This window comes from Episyrphus balteatus, chromosome 2 (assembly GCF_945859705.1).
Source record: "Episyrphus balteatus chromosome 2, idEpiBalt1.1, whole genome shotgun sequence".
In the NCBI taxonomy this organism is placed as follows: domain Eukaryota; kingdom Metazoa; phylum Arthropoda; class Insecta; order Diptera; family Syrphidae; genus Episyrphus; species Episyrphus balteatus.
In genome coordinates this window covers 18,288,013-18,315,513 of record NC_079135.1, presented here as the reverse complement: position 1 = coordinate 18,315,513, position 27,501 = coordinate 18,288,013, and the positions used below count along the sequence as shown (strand labels likewise).

At 29.1% G+C, this 27,501-nt stretch overlaps 1 protein-coding gene across 2 annotated transcripts in view; it reads right to left on the bottom strand.

Annotated features, from left to right (window-relative positions):
* Nucleotides 1–963: 963 nt before the first annotated feature.
* The window catches only part of LOC129909133 (neural/ectodermal development factor IMP-L2), a 75,470-nt gene continuing 48,932 nt past the window's right edge, over nucleotides 964–27,501 (bottom strand). The window contains exons 1-4 of one of the 2 annotated variants that reach the window (XM_055986105.1): nucleotides 6,641–7,570; nucleotides 1,844–2,485; nucleotides 1,653–1,775; nucleotides 964–1,424 (exon numbers count right to left, since the gene is read on the bottom strand). In XM_055986105.1, coding sequence (XP_055842080.1) covers nucleotides 1,416–1,424; nucleotides 1,653–1,775; nucleotides 1,844–2,485; nucleotides 6,641–6,649 — 783 coding nt within the window. In that variant the 5' untranslated portion in view covers nucleotides 6,650–7,570 and the 3' untranslated portion in view covers nucleotides 964–1,415. Of the gene's footprint in view, nucleotides 1,425–1,652; nucleotides 1,776–1,843; nucleotides 2,486–6,640; nucleotides 7,571–27,501 lie in introns of those variants that run through there. The other variant, XM_055986106.1, reaches the window with a different exon arrangement.

The window sequence follows — 27,501 nt, the reverse complement described above, 5'->3', positions numbered from 1 at the left end:
TGATATCATTGGACCGAAGTCTCCAAAAAACTTTTGGTTTGAAGATATTAGTTTATAGTGAACAGGACTATGTATTTAGGTAAAAAAATTAAAATTTTATTTTTTGTAAAAATTTTCGAAAAAAAAATCCGAAAAAAATACCGAAAAAAATGCATTTTGAAAAATTTTTCTCCAAATTTATCAAGTTAGATTTCAAATAAAAGGTCTCTTTAAGCTCTATTAATAAATGCAAACATAAACGTCCTTGGAGGTTTTTTTGCAAAGTTAACAGCAATCAAATTTTTTTTTTTTTTCTTAGATTCGAAAGTAGATTACCACCTTCAAAACTATTTTCCACCATGAGCCGGTCTCTCTAAAAAATTTGGTATACCCATCTTTAAAAAAATCTGCAAAGTTTTTTATATAAGTAAAAACAAGCATTCATTTATTTTTTGTATTTCAATTTTTATTAACACGTATTTTTTTATTTTTTTTTTTTAGTTTGTTTTTCTATTTTTATATTTTTTTTTGTTTTTTTTTTTATTTTTTATCATATATTTTCATCCTCACTAAAAATAATCAGTTCATAAAAAAATAAAACATTTAAATAAAAAAAGGAATTATGAAAAAAATAAAACTATTTTTTTTAACTTAAACTAAATAAAATAAAATAACTTAGGAAACATATTATTTGTGCTTTTTTTTTTGTATGCTAATAATTATGTGTGAATGAAATGAATCTGGTGCTATTTTTTTGTTTTGATGAAAAATTGGAAAGTATTCGAGAACAAATAAAAAATTTAATAAATTAAAATAATAATTATAAAAATAAAAAAACAATAACAAATGCATTCAATGTGTGTATTTTGTTAAAAACTATTAAGTAGATCTTGGCCATTGTTTTGAATGAATTAAGTTAACTGATTTTGTTTAAACAGAAAATTATGTACACACATACACAAATAATTACAAACAACAATAAAGTTATTTTTTTTTTTTTTTTTTGACGAAAAATCAGAACTTAAATGCTGAAAATGTTTTTTTGAATTATTTTTAAACAAACAAAAAAAATACTATTTTTTCTAGAGATTCTTCTAGTTAAATTAAATTATAAAAAAAAAATATTTTAACTTAAAACTAAGACACTCACAAAATTTTGGGATTTTACATAAATATAAAATAGTAATAATGTAGTAGTAGTTGGTTGTTGTTGTAGTAGGTAATTGTTGGGATAGTTGTTGTTGTTGTGCTCTTAAAACAAAAAGTCGCTCTCTTCAATAAAAGTTAGTCAGCATAAGTTCCGCAAAAAAAAATTATATTTTTTAAAGATTTTTTTAAGGGTTTTAAGTAGAACTGGCTTTTTTTTCTTAAAGATGGCGTTTTTTTTTTTTTATAATATAGCTCTCATTGTTGCTTAGAATTTAGGTTTTTTGTTCTTAATCCCTCTGTAAGTAAAAGAGAAAAAATATGTTATAGATTTTGAAGAGAAAAAAAGGAACAAAAAAGTTGAGTTCAAGAGAAAAGTTCTTTTTTAGGAGAAAAAGTTATTTTTTAAGAGAAAAAGTTAATTTTTAACAGAACAAGTTAATTTTAAAGAGAACAATTTAAATTTTAAGAGGAAAATTGATATTAAGAGAAAAAGTGAATTAAAAAGAAAAAATGTTTATACTTACAAGTAATGGATAAACGAACGTTTCCGCTACAGTTTTGCCCACTGAATTTCGAGCTACACACTTGTACGTTCCCATATCTTCCCACTTGAGGTTAGATATCAATAATTCTCCAGATTCAAGAATCTTTAAAGAAAAAAAAAAGAGAATTAGTCATCGTTGAATAATAAAAAAAAGTATGTTGGTAATCCTACCTTGAATCGATTACTCTGCTCCGTAATCAGACCTTCCTTTCCCATCCAGAAGACCTCAGCATGTGGCCTTCCATAGGCCTTGCATGGCAAAACAATATTCGTTCCAATGAAATCAATATGCGTCACATGATTGAAAGTGATAATTGGCTTCCTTGGCCTAGCCAAAGCCTTATTCCCAAAGTGTACCAACTCCTTAGACTCCGTTGGTGGATAGACAGTAGTTGATCCATAAACTATCTTCGATCCTGATCGTCCAACACAAGTAAAGACTTTCGGTTCGCTTAGAATATGATCGATGACATATACCGATCGTACATTAACAATTTCACTGGGACTAGATTCACTCAATGAATTCAACTCATAACTATCAACTTCGGGCAATGAATCGTGTCCGGCAATCCATTGTATCGTTGGAGCCGGTGTACCACCAACTTCGCACACAATCTCAACTGGTTGTCCTAGCTTTTGGAGAATTTGCGGTGGTGGCATGCTGACTTTGCGGAAGCCATCCGGTGCCGGATTGCGTGGCCTTGGCCTTTCATCTTCAATTGAATTATTGTCTAGGTCATCGATGGCTCGGCTTTGGGCATCAATAGCCCCTAAAATTAGCAGCGCTATTATTAACACGGGTTTATTCATTTTCTAAAAATAAATAAGAACAAAAAAAGAATAGAAATTAAAATCTAGTATAAAATTTTAATTACAACATTATTTTTTTTATGATATCATAAAAAATGGTCATAAAAAATAAAGAAACTGTGAATTATATGGGTCAACGAACCAAGTGTTTAACACTCAGTTGATTAATTAACGATGCGAACGATAACATAATGTATGAAACATCGATAACGCACTATTGTACTTTTGAGTGACATTTTAAGTGACGTCAATTGTCAAGTTTCTATAACGGATCGGATCGTTGCGTTGCGTTGTTCGGACAATCGGAGGCCAACAAAGAAATAGAAGGCGTGTCTTTTGTTCAGAACTTGGGCTTATCACAAATAATGTTGCAATAATGCTCAATAAATAATGTTTTAAAAGACATTAGCTGATGACATTTGAAGAGAAGCTTCATAAACGGGAGGGAAAGAAAAAGATAGATAGTATAAAAGTTATCAAGAAAGTCAAAGATCATTGTGAGATTGTTTCCAGAGAGAGAATTTATATTTCTTTTGTAAGCATTTACGTACATTCGGAAATGTTATCTTTTCGTATTTATAAACGGTGTATTTTATATTTTATTAAACGACCTCTAAAATTAGAGCAAGATTGGCATTATCACTGTTTCAGAGTGTTTTAGGCTATAAGTTTATATATTTATTTTGGATTTTTATATACATTTTATAGCTAATTTTGCAGGTGTGGTGGTTTTTGATTATGTCATTTTGTATATTAATTGTCAAAATAATGATTCATTGAGGGCAAATGTCAAATTTGACAGATTGAATTTGCTACATTGTATGAAAAATAATTTCAGTTGTGAAGAAGAGAAAGATTTTCATTATCAAAATTGTTAGAATTTTTTGTACTGCACTAGTTTTTGAAAAGATCCAGATGTCAAATATGAATGACACATACTTTTCGAATATTGTCCAATTTTGTATGACATTTCGAAGTATTTAAATTCACTTTAAAACCAAAAAATTCAAAATGTTGAATTTATCACTCATTTAATCGAAAATGCTTTAAATTCGAAGATTAAGTTCGATTTTTCGAATTTGAATTTTTACAAATATTCTCTGCGATTGTAGGTAATACAATTGCTTCTTGAAACAAATGAAATAGTGATTGTTTCGCATAAATTTTCAGTATCACACGTGGTTTTATTTTTTTTTTTTTAAATAAATTTTCGAACACTAAATGTCAAAGAAAACCGACAAGCGCCTTCATGTTCGAAAATCTTTAACAAATTAAGGCACTTATGTTTACTTGACATTATAGAGAGTTCTATTCAATAGTGTATTCGAAAAATTGAAACTCAATTTGTAAGCCATAGCACTTCTTCGAAACTTTTGTTAAAATTCGAAATTCAATTTTTAAATTCAAACTTAAGTTGATTTAAAATTAAACAATTTCAAACGTTTTTGATTCAAATTGAAGTTGCAAAAAAAAACACATTTTCACATTCACAATTATTGAAACATTCAATTTCGAATTTGATTTCCGAACAAAACTGTCACTTTGGAAGTGTCAAAAGTATTTTCAAGAAAAAACCAACCTTTTTTTTTAAATTTCTTATTCACGTTACGAATGTAATATTTTTAATATAAATGTAAATATTATAAATAAAATACAATACAAAAAAAATTCTATATTTAAGAAGAAGAAGTCTTGAAAACTTAAACAAAAATTTCAACTCTATTGAATTAGATGTGAGATGTTATTCATTGGCCAACTGATCAATGACTGATCTAAATTAACCCTGCTTATAAAGATATGGTTAACAAACAGACAGCAACAGGGCTCCCCAAAGCCAAGTCAAAAAAAAAAAAAATTCAAAATGGCGCTGAAAGAGTACGATTTTTTCTGGTTAGATAAGAATTAAATGAGTAAAAAAGAGAGAGAGAATCAAACAGAGACAAAAAGTTTTTTTTTTATATTCTTTTTATAAGTGATTTCACGGATATGATGTCACAAGAAAGTTTCCTCGTCACAGGATGTATAGAAATTTAAAAAAAAAAAAAAAAAAAAACTCAAAATTACGTGACATAATGTAAAGCCCCCACATGTTTTTTTTTTTTATGTAGGTAGGTTTTGTAAGACATGCCTACGTCAAGCTTAATTTCGAATTCAAATTTTGATGACACTGATGGATTTTTTTTTCTTGTGTCTTCTTTTTTTTCAAAGTGATTCATGAATCATAAATCATTTCAATTTCAAATTTAGAATTTTGACTGCCATAAGTTTTAGTACTTTGAAATTTCCGATCGTGGACTTTGAATTTGTATTTTTTTTTTTTTCTAAAATTTTTGGGTAAAGAAATGAGATTTGGACTTAATTTTATATCAAAATTTGGACTAGATTAATTTTTGGGATTTTATTTTAAATAAATAACACTGATGTCATTTTCAAAACTCTAGTTTTTGAGTTTATTTAATGACTTAAAATGCAGATCTTTTATAGGACTTGTAAATAAAAATTTTTAAGCAAAGTTCTTTTTTGATAATAGTCTTAAAATATTAGAAGTGTCATTTTTCCAACCAAGAAAATTTTTGTTTAAGTTATTACTTATTGAACTAAAACAAAAAGCTATCAATCTGAACACACTTAAAATAAAATCTTAAATATCTTTAAGGTCTTAGAAAATAGTGGAAAAATATAAAAAGTGGTAAAGTGATATTATTGAATTTTCTTGTTTTAACTTCATCAATGCGAAGGTCTTATTAAAACTAAGTTATCTAAGACCTAAGTCTGTCTTTAAGACCTCTCATTGTTGGACTTGTGTTTTATTTAGAACGAAGCAATTTAATGATACAGAAGTTGAAAGGGAAAATGGATTTTCTTCGACATTTATTGGAACTGAAAGAGCATTTATGGATGAACCGCATTTGATTTTTTTGGACTTTTTGAATCTCGATCGAAACATTTTTGAAAAAGAAGATGTTCGAATTTTTTTTTAAGTGGAATTCGATGGAAATTAATGATTAATTTCTTGGTTCCCAAAATTGAGGGAACTTAATATTTTCAAGAAAGGAAAATTTCTCCATTAAGCTTTAATTTTGTAGATAAATTATTTGATTTTAAAGTATTTCAATGAAAAAATTCTTTCGTTCTAATCTTTTTTTTTTTTTATTCTATTTGTAGCTTTCATTATTTTCAGTTTAATTGTTTAAACTTAGCGTACAACGTACATATTTGTTAAAATATTCATTATTGAATGCATCGATTATGAAAAATTTTGCAAAAATAAAACAAATTTCGAAAAGTAAAATTCAGAATTTTTTAGTGTTTAACGATTTTACTGAAGAAAATATCGAGTAAAAAATGTTTGGTATGCTTTTCTTATTTTTTTTTCAATTAATCTTTCGAATTTTTAAGGCTAGAGAGATAAAAACAAAGTCAATTTCATGGATTATTTAGTTAAAATTTTTCATAAGTCATAAAGGTTTCGAAGAAGTTCAAAAATTGATAGAAATTTTTCGAAAACCGAAACATGCACTATTAAACATTGCTAGGTATAAAAACACCCTATTTTTAAGTTAAACATTTTTTGAAATAAATCAAAACTCAATTTCAAAAATTGGGTTAAAAAAAATTTTTGTTTTTCTAAAATAAAAAAAAAAATAAAATCTCCAAGGACGAATAAAAATACTTCAAAAATTCCAATTTCAAGGACAAATGGCAACCCTACTACTATCTAATAAATCGATTAAGTAATAAAAATTCCGCCGGTAAAAATTCTTATTCACCGTACACATAAATGTCACTATGATTATGCCACACACAATACATCAAAAAAAAACCTCCCTCGCAATAAAGTACATGAGATTCCCACAGATATTGCTCAATAAGCACCTCTAGACAAGAGAGCTATTTAAAATTTAAAAAAAAATAAAACACACTGAAAAAGTCTCATCAAATTATACTAAATCATTGCGTCAGATTTTTCTTCTTTTTTCCAGTTCAATGCACAATTTATAAAAAAAAAAAACATATGTAATAATTCTACAACAATAATTCTATTCAAACGTCACTTGTCGTCACCTGTTACATTATATTTGTCTTGTATGAAGAAGTATGAAGATCATAGAAGAAATGAATTATTATGTCAACTAAACTGACAAAAAAAAAACTTACCAGTATCATTTTTCTCTTTGCTCTCTGCAGTTTATAAAATCGTCGAATGTTGATTTATTTCTTTTTTGAATAAAATTTATAGAATTTTTTCTTAACAAATTTTGTTTGTATTTAATTTTTTTAATTTTTTAATTAATTTTTTTTAATTCAAACACGAATTAATTAATTTATTTTTCTTTCTAATTTTAATCGTTTTAATTGATTAAAAATAAAATTAACTGTTATGTTATAAACGAATTACAATTCGCTAGTAAATTGTTTTTTGTCCTTGCGTATATATCGTTACGATTAAAATTTAGGACTAAATCACTTAGTATTGACATAGGTCCTTTAAATGCTTCCGTTGTGGAAACAAAGAGAAATTCTCCTCGTATGGGTGGAATTTTGCTTAAATTTTATTAAAAATTTTACGAAAAAATCTTATTTCGTCAAAGCTCGAACGGAAAGATTGTAAAAACAAATTGCACATTCGCTGTTTTTGAGACAAGTTTGGATTTTTTTTTGTAGGTTTTTGAGTTTTTTTTTTCAAAATTTTTATTTTAGATACAAAATATATAAATTTTATATATATTTTGTTAAATACTGCACTTTTTTTTTTTCTCTGTAATACTTTTTTCAAGGTTTTTATTTTTCCTCTCTTTTTTTATATCACCGATCTTTCAAAAAACGATCGAAAAAAGGATATTTCACTGATATTTTTGAACTTATTATCTTCAATTTGTTTGAGATAAGATCACACGTTTTGAGTCATCAAAAATTTTTAAGATTGCAAGATCGTCACGAGACAGAAAAGACACACGTTTGTCACTATAATAAATGGAGAAATGGTGTAGATGAACAAGATCAATCTCTTATATATTTTTTTTATTCTCAATAAAAAAAAGTTATGTTTAACAGCCAAAAACTGTAACAGAACTGATTGTAAATTCCCACCGGTCGATCAATTTATATGCGATCTCGAGCGCTGCTGAGTTGGATTGGGATTGTCAATTGTGAGCGAGCGAGCGAGCGTGCGTTGTAGGTAGGTAGTTTAGTTCGTCGTTGTATTATGTGAGTATTATTGAGTGAGAGAAGCAAAAAGCGAGGAAATTGAAGCCAGAGGCAGAAAGCAAAAAAAAAAAAAGAAAAAAAAAACCCAGACGAAGCCAGAAGCAACCAAAAATTCCTCAACTTTACAGTCCAACAAATGTATTCGAACCGAACAGAACACCGATCCGATACAACCAACCATAAGCAAAAGTAAACGCAACAAAAAGAGACTCTAAAAACGATCTTCATCAGAAGTAACTTATTGGTGCCATATTTTGTATGGATAAAAATGTAACAAATGAGCGTGACAAATGAAAATGTGCTCGATAGTTGTTGGGATTATAAAAGAGTAACTGATGGTGAACGTGTCATCGTCGATCGCAGCGCTGATCTTTGTCGTTGTCATCTTTAAAGTAGCCTCTTTCCATGTAAACCACACAAAAAAAAAATAAAAAAAAGTATTAGTAATTATTTCTCAATCGATCCTCTTCTCTCTTCTCTATTCAATAGCTTATTAGTCCAGTCAAATTATATTTGGTTGTATGGAGGTCTGAGAAATAATTCGCAACTGCAATTCGTACCTAAAATATGAAAGTACACTAGTACAGGAACTAAACCCCTCATTTTCCGAACAAATGTCTGGACGACTTTGGCCGCCATTTTGTTTTGAACAGTTTTGCGACTATCGCTTGTAGTTCGGCTAGTTTTGGTGTTAGAGAAAAATGTTATGAGACAAACTTGTAGTAAATTTTATTTCCCACAAAATATATTTTATAACTTTTTACTCTAAAACCCACCATTTAGGAATTATAATGATTTTCGTAAAATGCTATGCTCACTTTTTTTTTATATGCACCATAACTTTTTATTTTAAACTTTTATCAAAAAATTGTTGTTATAAAAATTGAAGAACTATTAATTAACTATGTTTTTCTCATATAAGGTTTTTTTCTCCGACGTACCGTTCCCTCACTAGAACGAAAAATCAATAAAAAGAATTAGAAAAAACAGGGTGAGGGGAGAGCACGATAACTATGGCGCTGAGATTTGATAACTGTATTTTGTAGAAGGGTTCAATACAAGTATTTTTCACTTTGGGAGGGGGGGTCTATCTAACCCTGTTTAGGCGGGAGGGGAAATTTTCTAAAAAACAACCTAATATTTAAAAAAAATATTAAAAAACAACGGCAACACTAAGAGTTATGAAGGATATTTTTTTTCAAAAGCCACAATTAAACGCTTTATTTTAATTTTTAAATAGTGTTAAATTAATAGTTTTTGAAATAATCGATCTCAAAGTTAAAATTAGCGAAACAAATTAAAAAAAAAAACACATTCAATACTATTTTTGTCATGACCATTAATTTCAATACAAAATTTACTATTAGGTACAATAAAACTACCTTGGCTGATTTTCTGTCAAACACTGAAAACCGTATATTTCATGACTTCTAGTTTTTGAGAAAATTAAAAAAAAAATACTTTTTTATCAGATGTTCACTTATTTTTTTTTTTTTTGCTATTTTGATAACTTTGGCCATCAACAAAAAAGTTGGCAATTTTCTGCTCCACTTAGGGTACGAAAAGTCGTCAGGTAGGCGCCAATGTCAACAGTTTTTTAACTTAAAAGTACCTTGCCTGCCCTGCTTTGCGAGTTCTCAGCATCTCTGTGGTGAGCGTAAAATGTTTTTTTTTTTTAACGCATAAAGCTCTCAACTAACTCTATTTGTAATAAATACATAAGATCTTTTTTGTTTATGATATTGTTAGTACCAAAGTTATCAAAACAGCAAAACAAAATAAAAAATTGTTAATCTGTTTTTTTTTTTGTTTCATTTTTCAATTTTCTCAAAAACAAGAAGGCTTAGAAAATCAGCGAAGGTAGTTTTATTGTAATAGTTAATTTGTATTGAAATTAATGGTCATGACAAAAATAGTATTGAATGTGTTTTTTTTTTTTAATTTGTTTCGCTAATTTTAACTTTGAGATCGATTATTTCAAAAACTATTAATTTTAAAAACACTATTTAAAAATTAAAATAAAGCGTTTAATTGTGGCTTTTGAAAAAAATATCCTTCATAACTCTTAGTGTTGCCGTTGTTTTTTAATATTTTTTTTAAATATTAGGTTGTTTTTTAGAAAATTTCCCCTCCCGCCTAAACAGGGTTAGATAGACCCCCCCTCCCAAAGTGAAAAATACTTGTATTGAACCCTTCTACAAAATACAGTTATCAAATCTCAGCGCCATAGTTATCGTGCTCTCCCCTCACCCTGTTTTTTCTAATTTTTTTTATTGATTTTTCGTTCTAGTGAGGGAACGGTACGTCGGAGAAAAAAACCTTATATGAGAAAAACATAGTTAATTAATAGTTCTTCAATTTTTATAACAACAATTTTTTGATAAAAGTTTAAAATAAAAAGTTATGGTGCATATAAAAAAAAAGTGAGCATAGCATTTTACGAAAATCATTATAATTCCTAAATGGTGGGTTTTAGAGTAAAAAGTTATAAAATATATTTTGTGGGAAATAAAATTTACTACAAGTTTGTCTCATAACATTTTTCTCTAACACCAAAACTAGCCGAACTACAAGCGATAGTCGCAAAACTGTTCAAAACAAAATGGCGGCCAAAGTCGTCCAGACATTTGTTCGGAAAATGAGGGGTTTAGTTCCTGTACTAGTGTACTTTCATATTTTAGGTACGAATTGCAGTTGCGAATTATTTCTCAGCAAAAGTATAACTTGACTGGACTATATAGCTCTGATCTTTTTAAAATGGGATAATTATTATACTTAAGTGATCTTGTCTAATTTGAGATCGTAGGACAGAGATTAAAACAATTTTTAGTGACGTTAGATCTAAAAGTTGTTTTTTTTCATTCAAATTATAAGCGGGGAAAAACTTAGGCACGATCCGATCGATCAATACGATCAGCGGCAGGTTAAAGCTATTTGAATTAAAATACAAAAAAAAGGAGTAGGCATTTTATACCTCCCATCGAGAACTAACGATACACTTTTAATGAAAGATAAAAAGCAAAAAAAAAAAAAATTCAGAATTAATAGCTAGTGAATGTGTGCTTGCCGATCGTGTGTGAGATCCTAAGTGCCTATTAGTCAGCGATCGGCTTTTCGATTAGACTTCTCTCTCTCTTATCGACTTTGATTCAATTTTATATGAAAGAAAATGCTTTTGTTAAGCCGAAAACGTTTGGTTTGATAAATCGATCGATATTTATTATAGTAAAGTACCTGATCGTGAAACAAAAAAAAAAAAACAAAAAATTAAAAAGAAAAAAAGTTTATCTACAAGGATGTTGTTGGATTTTTTAAACTTATTTCATTATGATTTTTTGAAGATTTATAAGGTAATTAAGATAGAGTATAGTACGATTAATATATAGATATTCTAGAAAGTTCTCTCTATCATTGCTGCTTATTAGAAATGACAGTCACAATCTACTAAATTATGTAACCTTAGTTATTACCCATAAAAGCAGAAATAGTAAGTTTGCTAAATGACTATCACAATTTTCAATCTGTTTAACAAATAGAGGGATTTGAAGAATAAAGGTTAATTAAAAAATTAGGTTAAAACTAAAGAAACTTTTTTATTTTTTTTTTTTGACAAAATTTTTCAATTTTTTGAGAATATTTGGAAATTTTAGTTCTTAACATTGAATTTCTTTTTCGACAATTTTTTAATTAGACATTGATATACGATAGTCATTACGTGAATCGTATGATTTAATATTTTTTTTTAGATTTTTTTAGTGTTTTTTTTTAGTTGAAATAGAAATTGAGTGAATTTTGTCGATTGCCAATTATACATATATAAAGTGTTTGAAATAAAATAGTGCAATAAACAAAAATGCAATTTCTGTATAAAGGTAAAATTGGCCATACAATCTGTCAAATGAATATATGTCAACAAAATTGAACTTTTTTTTGCCACAAGAACCAAGATATATATACTTTTCTATGGGTTTTTGATATGCTAAACTCGAATCTGAAGTCAAAAAAATTTGATTGGCCTCCGTTTTCGAGTTATAAAATGCTAAAAACGTAATTTTGGCTGTTTTCTAGCCCCAGAGAATTATGTGGGATAATTCATTATAAACAAATTTGTGCCGGTGATTATAAGAACAGATATTCTTCTTTCAGAAACTGTTTAAATTTTCCCGATATCTCTTTTATCTCTCGAGATATCTTAAGTTTCAGTTGGTAAGCCAAAGAGAAACTAAATTTAATCTAAAGTTTAGGTCCCTGGTCATAAAATTTTTGCCACAAGAACCAAAACATACTTTTTTAAAGGTTTTTGGGTCGTTAAACTTGAATCTGCAATCAGAAAAATTCTATTAGCTTCCGTTCTTGAAATATAACCGTAATAAAAAAAACCTTTTTTTTGCATTTTTTAACGGTAATATTTCAAGAACGGAGGCCAATAAAATTTTTCTGATTGCGGATTCGAGTTTAGCAACCCAAAAACCTTTAGAAAAGTATATTTTGGTTCTTGTGGCAAAAAAAGTTTAATTTGTTTGGCCAGTGTATTACTGTGTCAAAGACCACTCCTTAAATTTTAAATAACTCGGGCAGTAAAAGAGATATTGGAAAGATTTTAACATTTTTTGGAAGACTAAAACCAGTTCTTATAGGAATCGTTAAAATTTTTTTCATAATGAATTACCCCACATAAAAACATAATTTCGAAAACAGCCAAAATGACGTTTTTCGACATTTTCTAACGGAGACCAATAAACATTCTCTGACTTCAGATTCGAGTTCAGCATATCAAAAACATATAGAAAAGTATATTTTGGTTCTTGTGGCAAAAACCTTGTTGACCAGTGTAATCATTTCAAATGTTTTTATACAAAATTTTATCAAAATTAAAAAAAAAAAAAAAAATAATTAAAATTTTTTTTAATGGCTTTTCATATTTGCAGGGAAGCTGCCTGTGTAATCAATTTATATTGAAAGTTTTAAATGAACAAAAATTTTTTATATTTTGCCATGCAATAAATAATATCAAATCTGTTCAAAATTTGTCATAATAAGTTTCGTTCGTGACAGTTAATTAGAATTCTAAATATATTTTTGATTCAAAACAAAAAGGTGCCTACAGTTTTTTAAGAAAAAAAAAATATCTTTTTGCATTTTTGAATTCCATCTAAAGATGTAGTTGTTGTGTATATGATTTAAAAACTAACTAATTCTTGTTTAGGCTACTAATTCTTTATTAAAGCTACTCTGAGACTGAGTTAGATTTTTGTTTCGTGTGATGCATCTATTGGAAAACAGAACAATTTCAGAAGCAGAGCTGCCATTTCGAAATTTAAAAAAACATGATAAAAAACATTATTTGAGTTCAAAAAACATGATTTATAAAAAAACAGAAGAGGCAAAAAAATGTACAACCACATCAAAACGAGCGAGGAACTAAACAAATAATTTCGAATATTTATTTATTATTTATAAATCACAAAGAAGGCAGGAATAAAACATAAATAAGTCCATAATTTTTACTCATTAAGGCATAACTAAAACGAGCACTTTTTGTAAAAAGTGGGAAATTTACATAAGTAAAAAAAAAATTGTTTCTTTCTAGCGCAGTGATTCTGAAAAAAAACTACCAAAATTGTGTTTGGAACCAAAAAATAAGTTTTCGGCATAATTGTTTTTCATTTTTCGGTCTGAAAACTCTCACAAAATGAATTTGAAAATGTTCACTTTTTGCTAAAAGTGCTCGTTGTAGTTATGCCTTTAAGGTTAATTTCATATAGACAGACTTCAGGTATGGAGTTGTGGCTTACAAAATGATTTCTAAGTCTGAACTGCATTGGCTCTGAAAGTGCAAAAGTACAAAAGTGAACATTTTCAAACGCATTTTTGTATAGTTTTTCGGGCTGGAAAATTAAAACAAATGATGCAGAAAGCTTATTTTTTTGGTTTAAAAAACAATTTCTATACTCTTTTTCACAAAAAAATTGCACCAGCCAGAAAAAAAATAATTTCACTTTTGTACTTTTTCAAAAAGTGGTGTATGTAGTTAAGCCTTTAAACGTTTTTCCTTGAATTAAAAAAAAAACATGATTTTGTACACGAAAACATTAAAACATGATTTTAATTCAAAAAACATGAAAATCATGGTAAAACATGATTTCTGGCAGCCCTGTTCAGAAGTTTGATCCTTACGTGTGCATCATCACGCACCACACCAAACACCAAATTGAGTGACATGTTCATATTTCAATTCTATGTTTTCTAGCCCAGTTCGATATTCTTGAGGAGGAAATTGTTTTCTGACACAAATTGACTGTTTGGAAGAATGCTTAAATTCGAAGGATACAAATTTTTACATTTTCTATCTTTTAGTCACCACCTATCCGCAATGGTTTATCAGCTTATAATATTTCCCTGGTTAATTTTGTACCCATACATTTTTTGGAATTCTTTGCTTTTTGATTCTGTGGTTCTTTTTGGGGGTGATTGGTGATTGAATGAGCTCAATTTGGTTTAACTTTTAATTAAAATAAAAATTTAAATAAGTTTTTTTTTAAATTAATCATTAAAGTATCCCAAAATTTTAGAAAAACAATTTAATTTATTATTAAGCAATTTTGTTTACACTAAAGCAAGTTGTAACTTCCTAGAACCCAACACCAAGGTACCTTTCATAGGACATATATGTAAATATGAAAAAAAATTTAAAAAAAAATTGACCCCAAAATCCAAAATTAAAGCTCATTCATAAAGTCCAAAGACAACTTTATACCAACAATAATTTCCAAATAAATTCGCCATAGTATACTTACTCTTAAACATGTATACCAGCAGCTCTCTTCGACTATTACCTACTTTACATTTTGCACGTATTCATATTCATCATAGTCTGCTAAACTAAACACCAAACACCATATGCAACTCTTGCTTTGCTACCCTACCTTTACCTGCTGTGGTAAAATTAAAATTCGCTGAACCTCTAGGTCACAAAATGACACATAAATATATGTATAAAAGAGGTAGGTATATCTTATGTAGGTCGCATAGTTCAATGAATTGTTAACATTGCATCAGAAAATTTTAGTGTGCACTAGCACGTACGCCAAAGAAAATTTTCCCCTAAAAATTCTAAGAAAAAAAATCTATTGTTGGAAAAATACACCCCTAAGATTTTTTTTTTTTTTGTGATTTTTTTTCTTTGATGCTTCTTTCATATTTGTACATTGCATAAAATAACATTGAAATTTTGAAATTTCTCTTCTTTATTACATCAGTCATTTTCTATGTTTATAAATAGATAAAAAAAATATGTACTCTAAAAATAAGGTACATGAAAATTATTATCAGATATTAAACCCGCATTAAAACAACTTGGCTTTCCTATAAGGTGACAAATGCCTTCTATTACCAAGAAAGGTATTCGTTAAGATGTTCCGATGTTTTAGTAGGCAAGTTTGATTTTATATCAGTATAATTGCGTTAGCTAAGATGTATTTGAGCAGTAATAGAGTACTACTTAAATAGTACCATTGGAAATAATCAGAGGCGGCGGAAGGGGTGTGCGGAGTGTGCCCCCGCACACGGCCCCGCGCTTGGAGGGGCCCCGCGGGCGCCAAATGAAAATGTCTCGGCCTTTGGAAATAATAAGATCCGAAAAAAAAACATGTCTCTTTTCTTTATTCATATGATCAAACAAAAAATAATTTAAATTGACTTGTTTCCACTCGATTTCCATAATTGCATTCAGATGAGTCGAAGCATGGTCTTAACTACATTGGCCACTTTTTGCAAAAGGAAGAAAAGAAAAATATTTGTTTTTTCGCTAGAAAAAGAAAATTAAACAATTAAAGATTATTGTTTAATTTTTTTCTCAAGTGAAGCACATAATTAGTTTACCAAACAACATGGATTATTTAAAATGTTTGCTTTTAATATTCCCAATTTAATTTAAAACTTAATGAAATGCATACATTTCTTACTACAAAATCTCAGTGAGAAAAAAGGCTAATTTTCAATTTTGTAGGTATAGTTACTTAAAATTGTACGAAATAATTTTTTGTATAAAGCTTAGAAATAGGTAAACTTAATTTCCTCTAAAAAAAAATTTTTGTTCGCTTACGCTCGCAATTTATAAGATATAGCAGATTTTTCACACTTTTAAACACTTTGTTAAGGGCTTAGAACATTTCTGTTTTCTGCCACCAATTTTTTGATCTTCTAAAAAATGATTAAAAAGGACCATTTTATTCAGTGGAATTTTCGCTGTTTCCGTATTTGAACACATTTTGCCACACTTTTCCCGTTTTAAATCAAAAATTTTTCTCAAACAAAAAAGTGAATAGGTAATTTATGTATTTATCAGTTATTAAAAATTAATATTAAATTATTGATAAGTATGTATCTAAGAGAGGAAAGCAAACATCAACAGAAACAATTACCATTAGTCAATATAACTGAATTGAAAAACTTCCAACTAGACCATAGATAAACACAAACAATAGGTCGGAAAACGAAAAATATAGTCCCACAACTTTGTTAGTTACATATCTTCCTGTATTTAGCAAGGCAGAGAAAGCCCCTTGATTTTTCCGGAGTCTTCTTCTTCAAGTCGAAAGCCAAAATGAATCACCAATTAAAAGAAGCAATAAGTCCTTAATATTCCTAAAATTACATTTTGATATAAATGTCGTCTCTATACGTAAGCCATCGCTTCGGTTAGGCCGAAGAAAGAAATCACAACCGTTTTTATAATAGAAATACAAGTGATTTTAAAAACAATAGTTCAAAGAAAGAAACAAATCCCGGCTTTATTTCTACTGATAAATTTTAACAAAAACAATAGTCGGAAAAAGTATTTTGACAAAATGAACATTTTTCTAACTGATGAGAATAATCTGTTACGGTTAAACATAAAATAAGGAAGTTCACGGTTATTTAATAAGTATATTATGGTGAATCTCATGATGGCCAATGGCAGTCATATAGTTGGTATTATGCTCCGAGGCTGCATTTTTTGTATAAAAAGTATTAATTTTTGAGGGAAAAAAGTATTTTGACAAACGTTCTTTTTCAACGTTGGTAAGGTAAGGTAATGCATTTTACGTGCTTCAAGCACGTATAAAACTGACAGATTTGTTAGGGCTACAATTTGTAAAAAATTGGGCAAAACGGCGGAACCGTTGCAAGTCATAATTTCGGTGTGTCTGTTAAAAAACTGGAGAACTGAATTTATAGCGGGAAACTAAAAATTACCAAATATGAAAACAAAAAAATATAATTATACTATTCAAAATTTACCACAAATGGGCAAAAAATGAAAAAATGCACTAAACAAAATAGACGCATTTTAAAGAATTCACTTTAAATCGCGGATTGACTCTAAAACGTCTGGATTTGAAAACGACATTATTTCATCAAAAACTTTGTAGCAAAAGTACCCTTTGCATTGAGCTCAAAAAAGACAATTTTGCCATATTTATTGGAAGATAATACAGTACTTACCTCATTAAACAAAAATTGAAAAAAAAAATTGAATTCTCAAAGCAAACTATTTGGCCGGTTTTTTTTATCTGTTGATTTTATATAGGTACTATTTTCGTGTACTATTAGATTAATAATTTCTGCAAAATTTCATACCAAATTTATTTTAAATAGTTTTTTTTGAGAAATGTTTATAGTCATTATTGACTATTAAATAGTCATTATTGAAATATTTAAATAGTCACATACAAATATTTTAATAGTAAAAAATGGCTATTTAATAGTTAATTTGGAGAATATAAATAGTCAAAATAACAATTTTTTAAACTATTTTAATAGTTATCCCGATAATAACTATTTTGTTCTCTGAATATATTGTCTTAAGTTTGTTATAACAATTTTGAAAATGAACGGAAGATTTGATACTATTTTCAAAATATATAGGTACTCCAAAATCATTTTTCTAGGGGCCCCGCAAATTTATCCTCGCACACGGCTTGTTTTGGTCTTGCGCCGCCTCTGGAAATAATAGCGGACCCGCACTGGTCGAAAGTAGTCAAAAAGCCGTCGAGATGTATTCGAATAATTGATTGTTAGTTGAGTAATAACCTAATAGCCAAGCTATTTGCGAACGGTATTCGAGTAGACTTAGAGTACAAAGTGCAACCTCTTTAATGGAACTGTATTTAGAACAATCCACTTATACGACAAACTAATTTATTTTGCGAGACCAACTTAAAACTTCTTTTTTGTTTGTACTTGTCATACTTTTTAAATATTTATTGAATTAAAAAATTCTCCCTTTTACTGTTCTGTCACCATTGTACTTGCGTAAGCTTCATACACAAACATGCTCCCTTAAGGTTGCAAGTTGCGGCACTTTTGATCAACTATATCTTACACCTACGGAAAAATGCAACACTTACATATATTCCATTCCAATTTTAGGATGTACTTGTAGGTACATTGTACAATTGTACATCCTTGCCGATCAATAAATTGGCATCGTTTTCGTTTTTTTTTTTTTTGTCTGGTGAGCTAAAATTAAATTCAATTCCCTCGTGGGAATTTCGGTTTTATTGCCCAGAGAAAGTGTTACCTCGCAACATTTTTGCGTGCAATTTTATTGCAACATTCACAAGAAAACCCCTGGCCTTGAACGTTGCGCATTGTTAATGAACTTAAAAAGATTCTTCTTCGAAGTATGATGATGATGAGAAATCACTTTGATGTCACCTATTATGGCTAATAGAGGTTCTTATGGTTTAAAATTGAAGTCAATTTATCTTTAAAAAAAAAATCCTTCTACTCGAAGAATATTGTAAGTAGGTAGTAAGTAAGTAAGATTGAACTAAATACTCTTTTAAATCACTTTAGGTTGCACGTTGAACCTATGTTGTGTATATGATTTAAATTGCCAAGAACCTGCCTGCGGAAACTAGTTAAAACCTGGTCTTAAGAGTTTTTTTTTTTTTATTTATTTCTCGATTCACAATAATTAAGGTCAATTTAAGTCAATTTAATGTTTTATGCTCTTTTCGGGGAAGGAGAAATCATAAACCAGAAATTCGACTTATTAAACTTTTTTTGTTGTATATACTCTGACATGCAGAGGTGCAGTGCAAAACACAGCAAGAAGTTCAGATTTTTGCTGTGTTTTTTTTTTTTTTTTTTTTTTTGTAATTTAATAAACTGACAGTGGCTTATTGAATCTGATACATGTTGCTCTTTTCTACTCTGATTCTAGTTGCCACTGATATTTCTGGATTCTTCAATAGCTTAATTTCTCTCTATCTCTCTGATTCTGGCTCTGTATTTCTGTTCTATGACTGTGGATTGTGTAGTTAGATTGAAATGATTTTAATCTTGTCATGTCTCTGTCATATCAATTTGGCCTTATTTATAAAAAAAACAAAATGCACACTCAGTACCTGAGTTGATTGATCAAATGACAAGTTTAAGGAGAAATGTTTGAGTAATAACAGGTATGAACAGGTGTCATGGCATTGGTCACGATTACAAAGTATAACAGTGTCAGTATCAGAAGCGTGAAATCTAATCTAGTGAGATATAGTACGTGACATATGGATACAATTTTGAAGTTGTATCAGAATGATAATAATCTACCACGAAATAAAATTGATTTTATACCATCGATGATGACGTAGAAACTAGAAGTTGAAACTAGCAGAATATAAAATATAATCACTAATAAGCAGATGGTTTATTGAAATAGCAAAATTTTCGAACTTAAAGATAGATTTATTTTTAACATATAAGAAACAAAAAATAGTTCAACTGGTCCAATTGCATATTTAAGTCAGGGAGGAATTAAGCAAGGAAATAAAAAAGCTAAAGTCAAAAATAGCTCCAGGATACGACAAAAATCGAATAGAAATTCTTAGATTCGCGTATCGCGTGACTGTGCGATATTACAGCAATACAAAAGAAAAAGCCTTTTATGTATGATTTCATATTCAATTCGATTTTGTCGACAGTGAAAAATTTCGTTAGGGACATTTTTAAGAAATCACTCTCACTGCCAGATTCTGGAGATTCGAGAGAAATGTAGAAAGGATGTGCACTTGAATGCTTGCATGTAAGTTCAAATCGCCTGTCTTTGTATGAGCCTGGGCCACTCGATAGAAAAGGCTTTTCCTTCATTAATTCTACAATCTTCTTCAGTGACGATAACAAGCAGATTTGATATGTCCTTCTGTCAACTGTTGTTATCCATTTGTGTCCTTGGCAAAACTTAAAAAGGACTCATTCGTTTGACGATAATATGACAATGATGTTGAAAAGACGTAACTGACAAGAGCTGTATACACAAACAGGGGACTCTATCTTCGATTTTTATTGCATTGCAGAATCATAGAATCAAAACTTAATCTTGACGAGGAAATGCTTGAATTCCTTAAAATGTATTTAAATCCACATCACTTAGACGTGCGAAAAAAATTTTGAAATAATCATTTCTATCAAAAAACAAAACCGACTTCGATGGATCATGCCCAGAAATGAACGAAATTGAAATGCCAGCTTTCCAATACAAAAAGAATTATCAAAATTGGTTCACTCAGTCCAAAGTTATGAGGTAACAAACACAGAAAAAAATAATTAAAAAAAAAAAATTGTGACGAATTGAATACCTCCTTCTTTTTGGAAGTTGGCAAAAAAAAAATAAAGTGCATAAACTCCTTTTAACTCATCTTATTTTAAAGTCTTTGAGACCTCATTGAGATTTGATTTTACTAAGCGTCTCATTCTCCATGAGGTCCCAAAGTGAGATTTTTACTTGGTGAAATGGAAAGTCGCAGAAGTTTTAGGTCCATTTTCTTCACTCGGAGTTGAACAAAACTTGAGAATTTTTATATTAAAAATTCTCAAGTTATGTTCAACTCCGAGTGAAGAAAATGGACCTTAATGGTTTTGAAACCTGGCAAAACGTCACAGAAACAAAATCGTACAAACACATTTTTCATCGTCTTCAGCCAATAAATAGAAGAAAAAGTTGAAAAACCTTTGAACGCAAGTTCGATTTCAGAAGAAAGTTCTGTGTGATTGATCAAGTGCGTATAGATTCAACGATGTCATTGAGAAAACTCTTGAAGAAAAGAAAATTAGTTCAGCTGTTTTTTTTTAGATGTGCCTAAAGCTTTTTACAAAGTATGACATGAAGGTCTCAATTTCAAATTAAAAAATATCAAGGAAACCGAGTTTTCCACGTTTCCACGGCGAAAATGATCATTAAGACTTTAGGAAATAGTGGCTGTGGTACCATAAGGTAGAATTCTAGGCCCAATTTTGTACCTTTGCTAACACGCGATATACCAATAGAACATTAGATATTAGAAATTCTTCACGAGAAACATTTAGGATGCCGTTTGCGAATAACTAAACCTTCTGATTTGAAAATCACGTAATTATCAGGATTTTTCAGCGTTAAGTTACCTACAACATATATGAGGCTATGAGAACAATAAAATTACGGTTTTTTTTACCTTCACCCATTGAAAAAAATCTAGCTTCGTCAAATTTTTACTCATTTTCAAATAGGAGATAAATATACCTTTTCAACAATGTATATAAAACATGTTACTCGGTTAAACCACCTAGAATTTATAAGCTGTCAAAGTTCAAAAATTCCATTTTTTTTCGTCATTTACCCAACTTCCACATCAAATTAAAGTACTATATATTTACAACAACATGCTGTTTTAAAAATATATTCTAAAATAATATTTATTTTCAAATCAAACGAGGTATTTTTTTATGAAAATCAGTTTAAAATAGGCTTTCAACACAGATACAGAAATTCGAACTTTTAGGTATGGAACAAAAATGTTGTTTGTTTTGGCACGTAGTAGGATAACTTGGACGAAAGGATTTGATAACAGGTTTTTGTAGAGGAGTTCAATTCAAACATTTTTTTCTTTGGGAGGGGGGTCTATCTCCCCCCGTTTAGGTGGGAGGGGCAGTTTTCAAAAAAAAAAATTAATAAAAAACAACGGCAACACTTACAGTAATAAATGATACCATTTCCGAAAGGCAAAATTGTACATTTAATTTTAATTTTTAAATCAATATATTATAACCAATAGTTTTTGAAATAATAATAAAATTTCAAAGTTAAAAATAGGCGAAAAAAAAAATGTTTTAAACTCAAAAAGACTTCAACAAATCTTAAGCTTTTTGCATTAATAATTTCAAACCATAAAGATAAAGTCTCAAGTATTAGAACGAAAACTTTTCAGGCGTTCGTTTTTTAAGAGGACAAGTTTTATGGTACCTTTTTGAGAAAAATATGATAACTTTACAGCTTACAATGTGCAAAACCATAGGTTAAAAAGTGAATTTTCCTAAATGAACAAACGTTGAAATCCTTAAAATATTTGTCCACTAATGTGCTTTTAAGGTCAATGAACGGGGCCACATTCTCAGTGGTGATAAAAACAGAAGGAATTTTAAATATCTTAATCATCTTTTTTATAACGTGTTCGAAAGCATTTTCTAGATATGTCACATTTGATATAATATTCCAATCCCACAATGATAATTCCATATAGTGTTATACGTGACATATTGTACGGTAGTACAAAATTAATTTTTTTAACCAAAAAAAAAATTATGATTTTTTTTTCTTTGAATTTCCGAATCTAATTATCTAGACATGTGTTCTCCTGGATTAATGGCTATAAAGAAACTTATCTCCAGGTAATTCATACCTACCTATTTTTTAGAGCACCTACTCAGCCCGCCCATTTAATTTCAATTTCATTTATTTCAAAGGCGAAACTTTATAACACTAACGATTTAAAAAAAAAAAAAATGTTAATCAATATACGACGATCACACACAAACATTACTGCACTCTGATCGCTGGCCGTCCGTCGTCGTTATAAAACGATCCGAAACCGAACGAACGAACGAATGCAAAAAAAAAAATCGCATCTCTAAACGATTTATACACACTTCAACGATTACAGATCCAAAAGATTAAAAGACTTAAACCGCATGCATTAATGTAATTGATTATACGTTTATTCGTACAAAGTTGGCTTAGCCAATAAATTGCACCGCATAAAACTGCCCCTAACCCGCCTTCATAAATAAAAGCGAGCAAGATCCGACGCCTGCCTTCTTGCCTGCCTCTGTCTTGTCCACTTAGCTGGTTGAGTTTTTTTTTTTTTTTTTTCTTGAATTCTCGCAGCTCTGCCAGTTGTCGCTGCCCGATGTGTTTTTTCATCCGCTACCGCACCGGCACCGTCTTGGCCACCACCACCACCGCCGACACGACAACCTTGCAAATTCTGCTGTAGTCATTCTGTCTATGTAGTCGGCCCAAGCTTATTGCTTATAGCTTTCAGAACAATGCTGGCAACGAACGGACTCTCCTATCTAGCAGCTATAGCAGATACTTTAATTGCATAGAAAACTACTATACCACACGACACGTATACGATCGGTCTCGGTCGTTGCTTCGATTTTATTCGATCTTGCGGGGCTATAAAGCTGTTATAGCTGAGGAGGTGTGAGGTAAGGAGACTTGATTTGATAGAGGAATGAGAACTCATTTTGCCCGGCTGACGCTGACTCACTTGAAAGTGCATCGCGCTGTATAATATTGTCCTCTAAAGAGTGCAAACGGTGTGTGCCGTGCAAAATAAATTGCCATCTAATTAATTATAGATTTCCGACTGATGTGTTTAAATCTCTTGCAACTGTTGGCTGTTGCGCGATCGGTACAAATACACACTCACATGAAAATTAAAAGAATAAATAAGAACAAACCATTAATAGCTTTGTATATGTCTTTACAGACGGAATAGAAGACCGGACCGGATAGAACGGACAGTGATAGAGGGAAATTGCATTACGTTACGGTTCGGTTCCTAGAAAATGCATGTTTGACTTGTTTCACAAAGTCCATCATGATGATTTTTCGTTTTCGGGCAGGTTTTTTTCATGTGAAACCAATTTGATGATGACTTGTTCTTTTTTTTTGTATTTTATTTTATTAGAACATCTTGAGATTGTGAAGAATTTTTGTCAGAATTTTTTTACTTGAATTTGAAAATTACCTAACTAGAATTGTAGCAAATAAAAATGAAGGGCTTTGAGGTTACATGACAATATTTGATTTAGCAAGTTATGTCGCTGCACTTAGAAATGTTTGAAGGTTGAATTTGTTAAGTCTTAATTTTTAAGAGATTACCAAATGTTAAAGCACTTCTTTATTAAATTGTTGGCTTCAAAAGAGAAACTAAACTAAATTCTACTAACGATTTATTTATTATTTAATTGTTTAACAAACAAAAGTACACAAAATCGATAGAAAAATGGTCCTCAAACTCAGAAGTAAAAAAAAAAACAAATTAATTAATTAAAAAAATGTTCATGTCTTACTTTAAAAAAATGCAATAAAATATATATTAATATAATTTTTCAATTGAAATTGAATTTGATTTTCTTTAATTTTTTTTTGACGTGATATCGTCTTATAAATCGATGAACTATGGCAGCCAGTGCGGCAAAAAATTTCAATTAAAAATTAAAAATAAACTATTACAGATACAAAAATCTTCTATAGCTTATTTGAAAGATAATAACCTAAAGCTTAATCCAAATAAAGGATTTTTAAAAATTCCGTCATTTAATAGGGTAAACAGGGGTAAAACGGAAAGATGAAATTTGGGCTAAAATCTAAACGCGAAGTCGTAGAGAATTGATTTTTTGCTATAGATAGATGTCATCGAGTCCTTAAGGTTATTCTATTATTTAGTAATCAAACAGTTTGAAATTTTTTTATTCTAAAGAAAGAGACAACTATATTTAATTGCATGGCTCTCATACCTCATTTTGTATGAGGTTATGTTGAGCCGGCTCCCGCCATTTAAAAAAAAGATCTTCGTAAAATATTAAAGTTAAATTTTCAAGTTGCTAAAGCATATTTTTTTTATATACTTTATTTTGTATATTGGTTATACCAAATGTAAGTGACCTGTAATTATGTAAATTTATAAATTATTTACCTATTGTTCTTTTATATAGGAAATAAAATTAAATTAGAGATTGGATTTGTGAACTCAAAAAGGATTGTTCTTTTTATTAAATTTGGGATCTCTCTTCTCTTCTGGTTGATATTTAATTTTATCTTTGGATATTCTTTTTTTGTGCTGAGAGCAACAATAGATGAGATTAATTAAAGAATAACTGCATTTAAGAAAAAATTCTAAAAAATTTTGAAACTAAGCTATAATGTTTTGTTTAAACGTTGTACACGTATTGGGGCTATGACAAAATGATGATTTTGGGGTAGAGGACATTTTTTTTGACAATTCTAAAGATTAGGCGTCTGATACGGATTTTTTTCCAACACTCTGCGTTTCGAAATATGAATTTTTGAAAAACACCTTGTTTTTTAGGGGTATTTTTGGGTAATTTTTGATTTTTAGCTTTTTTTGGAGCGTTCAAAAAATCTCAAACTTATAGGACATGTAGGTTTTGGAATCGTTTAGTGAGTTTTGACTGAATAACGGAAGAAACAAGTTTTTAAAAAACAAGTTTTTTGACCGTTTTTAACCGATTTTTATCGTTTTTTATTTTTATCTTTTTTTCTTTAATAGATACAGGAATAAAGTATATACAGTAATGATAGACCATGACTATATTTGTGCGAAGTTTCAATCATTTTCGTAAACACAATTTTGAGATAACGGTAAAATAAAATTTTAGAATTCAACAGGTTATAACTTTTGACCAAGAGCAGATATAAATTTTATTAAACTTTTATGAGCATCCTGATACAATTACCTTTCAATTGGTATATCACACATAACGGTAGACTAACTACAAGCTACACAATGTTAAATCAAGAAACTTGCGAAAAACCTGAAAACACCAGTGGAGATCTGTTGCCCCCCGAACAGCTACCAGTGTGGGAAGAACCGTAATCTCAGTCTGGAAATTCGACATACGATTGATACGTCATATGAAAGGTGAAATAATAACTTCCACATGGTATATATTTTTTATAGGTTGTCAATCAAAAAAAATTGATTCCATAGCCTGAGAACATAAAAATAAATGTTTGTTTTGCTTTTTTTAATGAAATTTGATCGAGTTCAAAAAATTCTAGCTCTTTTTGTAGATTTCTCATAGACCTGATCGATATATATATATTTTGAGCTAAGACAATAAGCTTTCAGATGGTATAAAGTTTTTTATAGGTTGTTAGGGAAAAAAATGGAATTAATGACGTGAGAAGATAAAAATGCATGTTTTTTTTGCTTTTTTTTTGATGAAAATGATTGTTTTCAATAAATTATTTTTATACTTTTTGCGCATTGTAAAAATTTAAAAATGGTTTTATTGTTAAGAAGAAATACTTGGCTTTTAAATTGAAAGCACACAACATGTTTTCTGACGACTTTATCAAGTAAAATCATCGTCCGTAAACCGGCTTTACAGACAAACTCTTTTTTTTTTTATTTAACTTTCAACAGTAAAGGCAATTTTTAATGAAGAAAAAATTACTGTATTCATTTAAATGTTGAACTTTGAAAAATAATAAGTTTTGTTTTTTAATTCTAGAACAAAAAAAATCCTTTGAAAATGAAAAACTTTTTGACTTTTTTTTATAAACAGCAAAGCTATAATAATTTTTTCTCTTCAGAATTCAAATAACAATAATTTTGGAAGGTAAAATTTTGTTAGCTAATTTTTTTTTTAGTTTGAGGACATTTCATTAATTTAACCTGGTTTTAATTTAACGGATAGAAATAAATTTCTGGCTTTTAAAAATGTAGGTATATTTTAATATTATAGGTGTTGCCGTTGTGTTCAAATGTTTTTTTATATCAATTTATGATTCTATCCTTAAACGATGGAAACTTATCTTTTACTGTTATATTTTGTCCTTAAATAATCAGAACAATCTTTTTATATCATTTAACTTATGAAATTAAAGTTTCATAAATGTTTTTGAAAAAAAAAATGTTGTAGTTTAAAAATAAATATCCGGCAATAGCGGCAGTTTTAAACCCATAGACAAGAGGTTAAAAAAGTATTTTTATTTATGGACGCTCCGCACTCAAAAGTAATATAGTAGCCCTTGGAACCTAAAAACTTAGTACTACATCAGTTAAGAAAATAAAAATTTAATCCAACTTCCGCCATTTTGGGTTTTTGATCTGTTTTCTGCATGGGTTAGTGGTTAAAAAATACTTAATCCATTTTCGCTTAATGACTCCGAAATCTTAACATCTCATATGTAAAATTTTGGCATTTATTGAATAGTCAACAAAGGTGAACTGGTGTACCTAATTGTTTATTCAGCTATAAATTTGTTTAATTATTTTGTTTGCGTCCTAACTGCTGGTCACTCTGGCGTATGTGTAACTTTTTTTGTATTGAAAAATCTTATTGGTTAATACAAATTGTAAAAATTGTAAAATATGGAAAGTAATTTTTGAATTTATTAATTACACTTTAAAGAACCGTTTTTCATTTAAAATACCAACAAATACCATATACCAAAAAAAAAAAAGATTATCAAAATCGGAGTCGTTTAGCCGTTATTAGGTATTTGAGCTAAGGTTATTAAGTTTCTCAAAAATTGTATCTATTTGAATATTCAAAATTCATTTTCTGCTAAAATAAATTTATTGAGTTGTAATATTAATAATAGTATTAAATAATAGATATATGTAAATGTTACATAATATATTTAGTATAAGTTAATAGCAACGTTTCACTAACCTAACCCAAGTTTGTTGATTGATCAGTCATTACTAACTTAGGCCCAATTTATTCACTCTCCATTATTTTTAAAGGCTCCATTA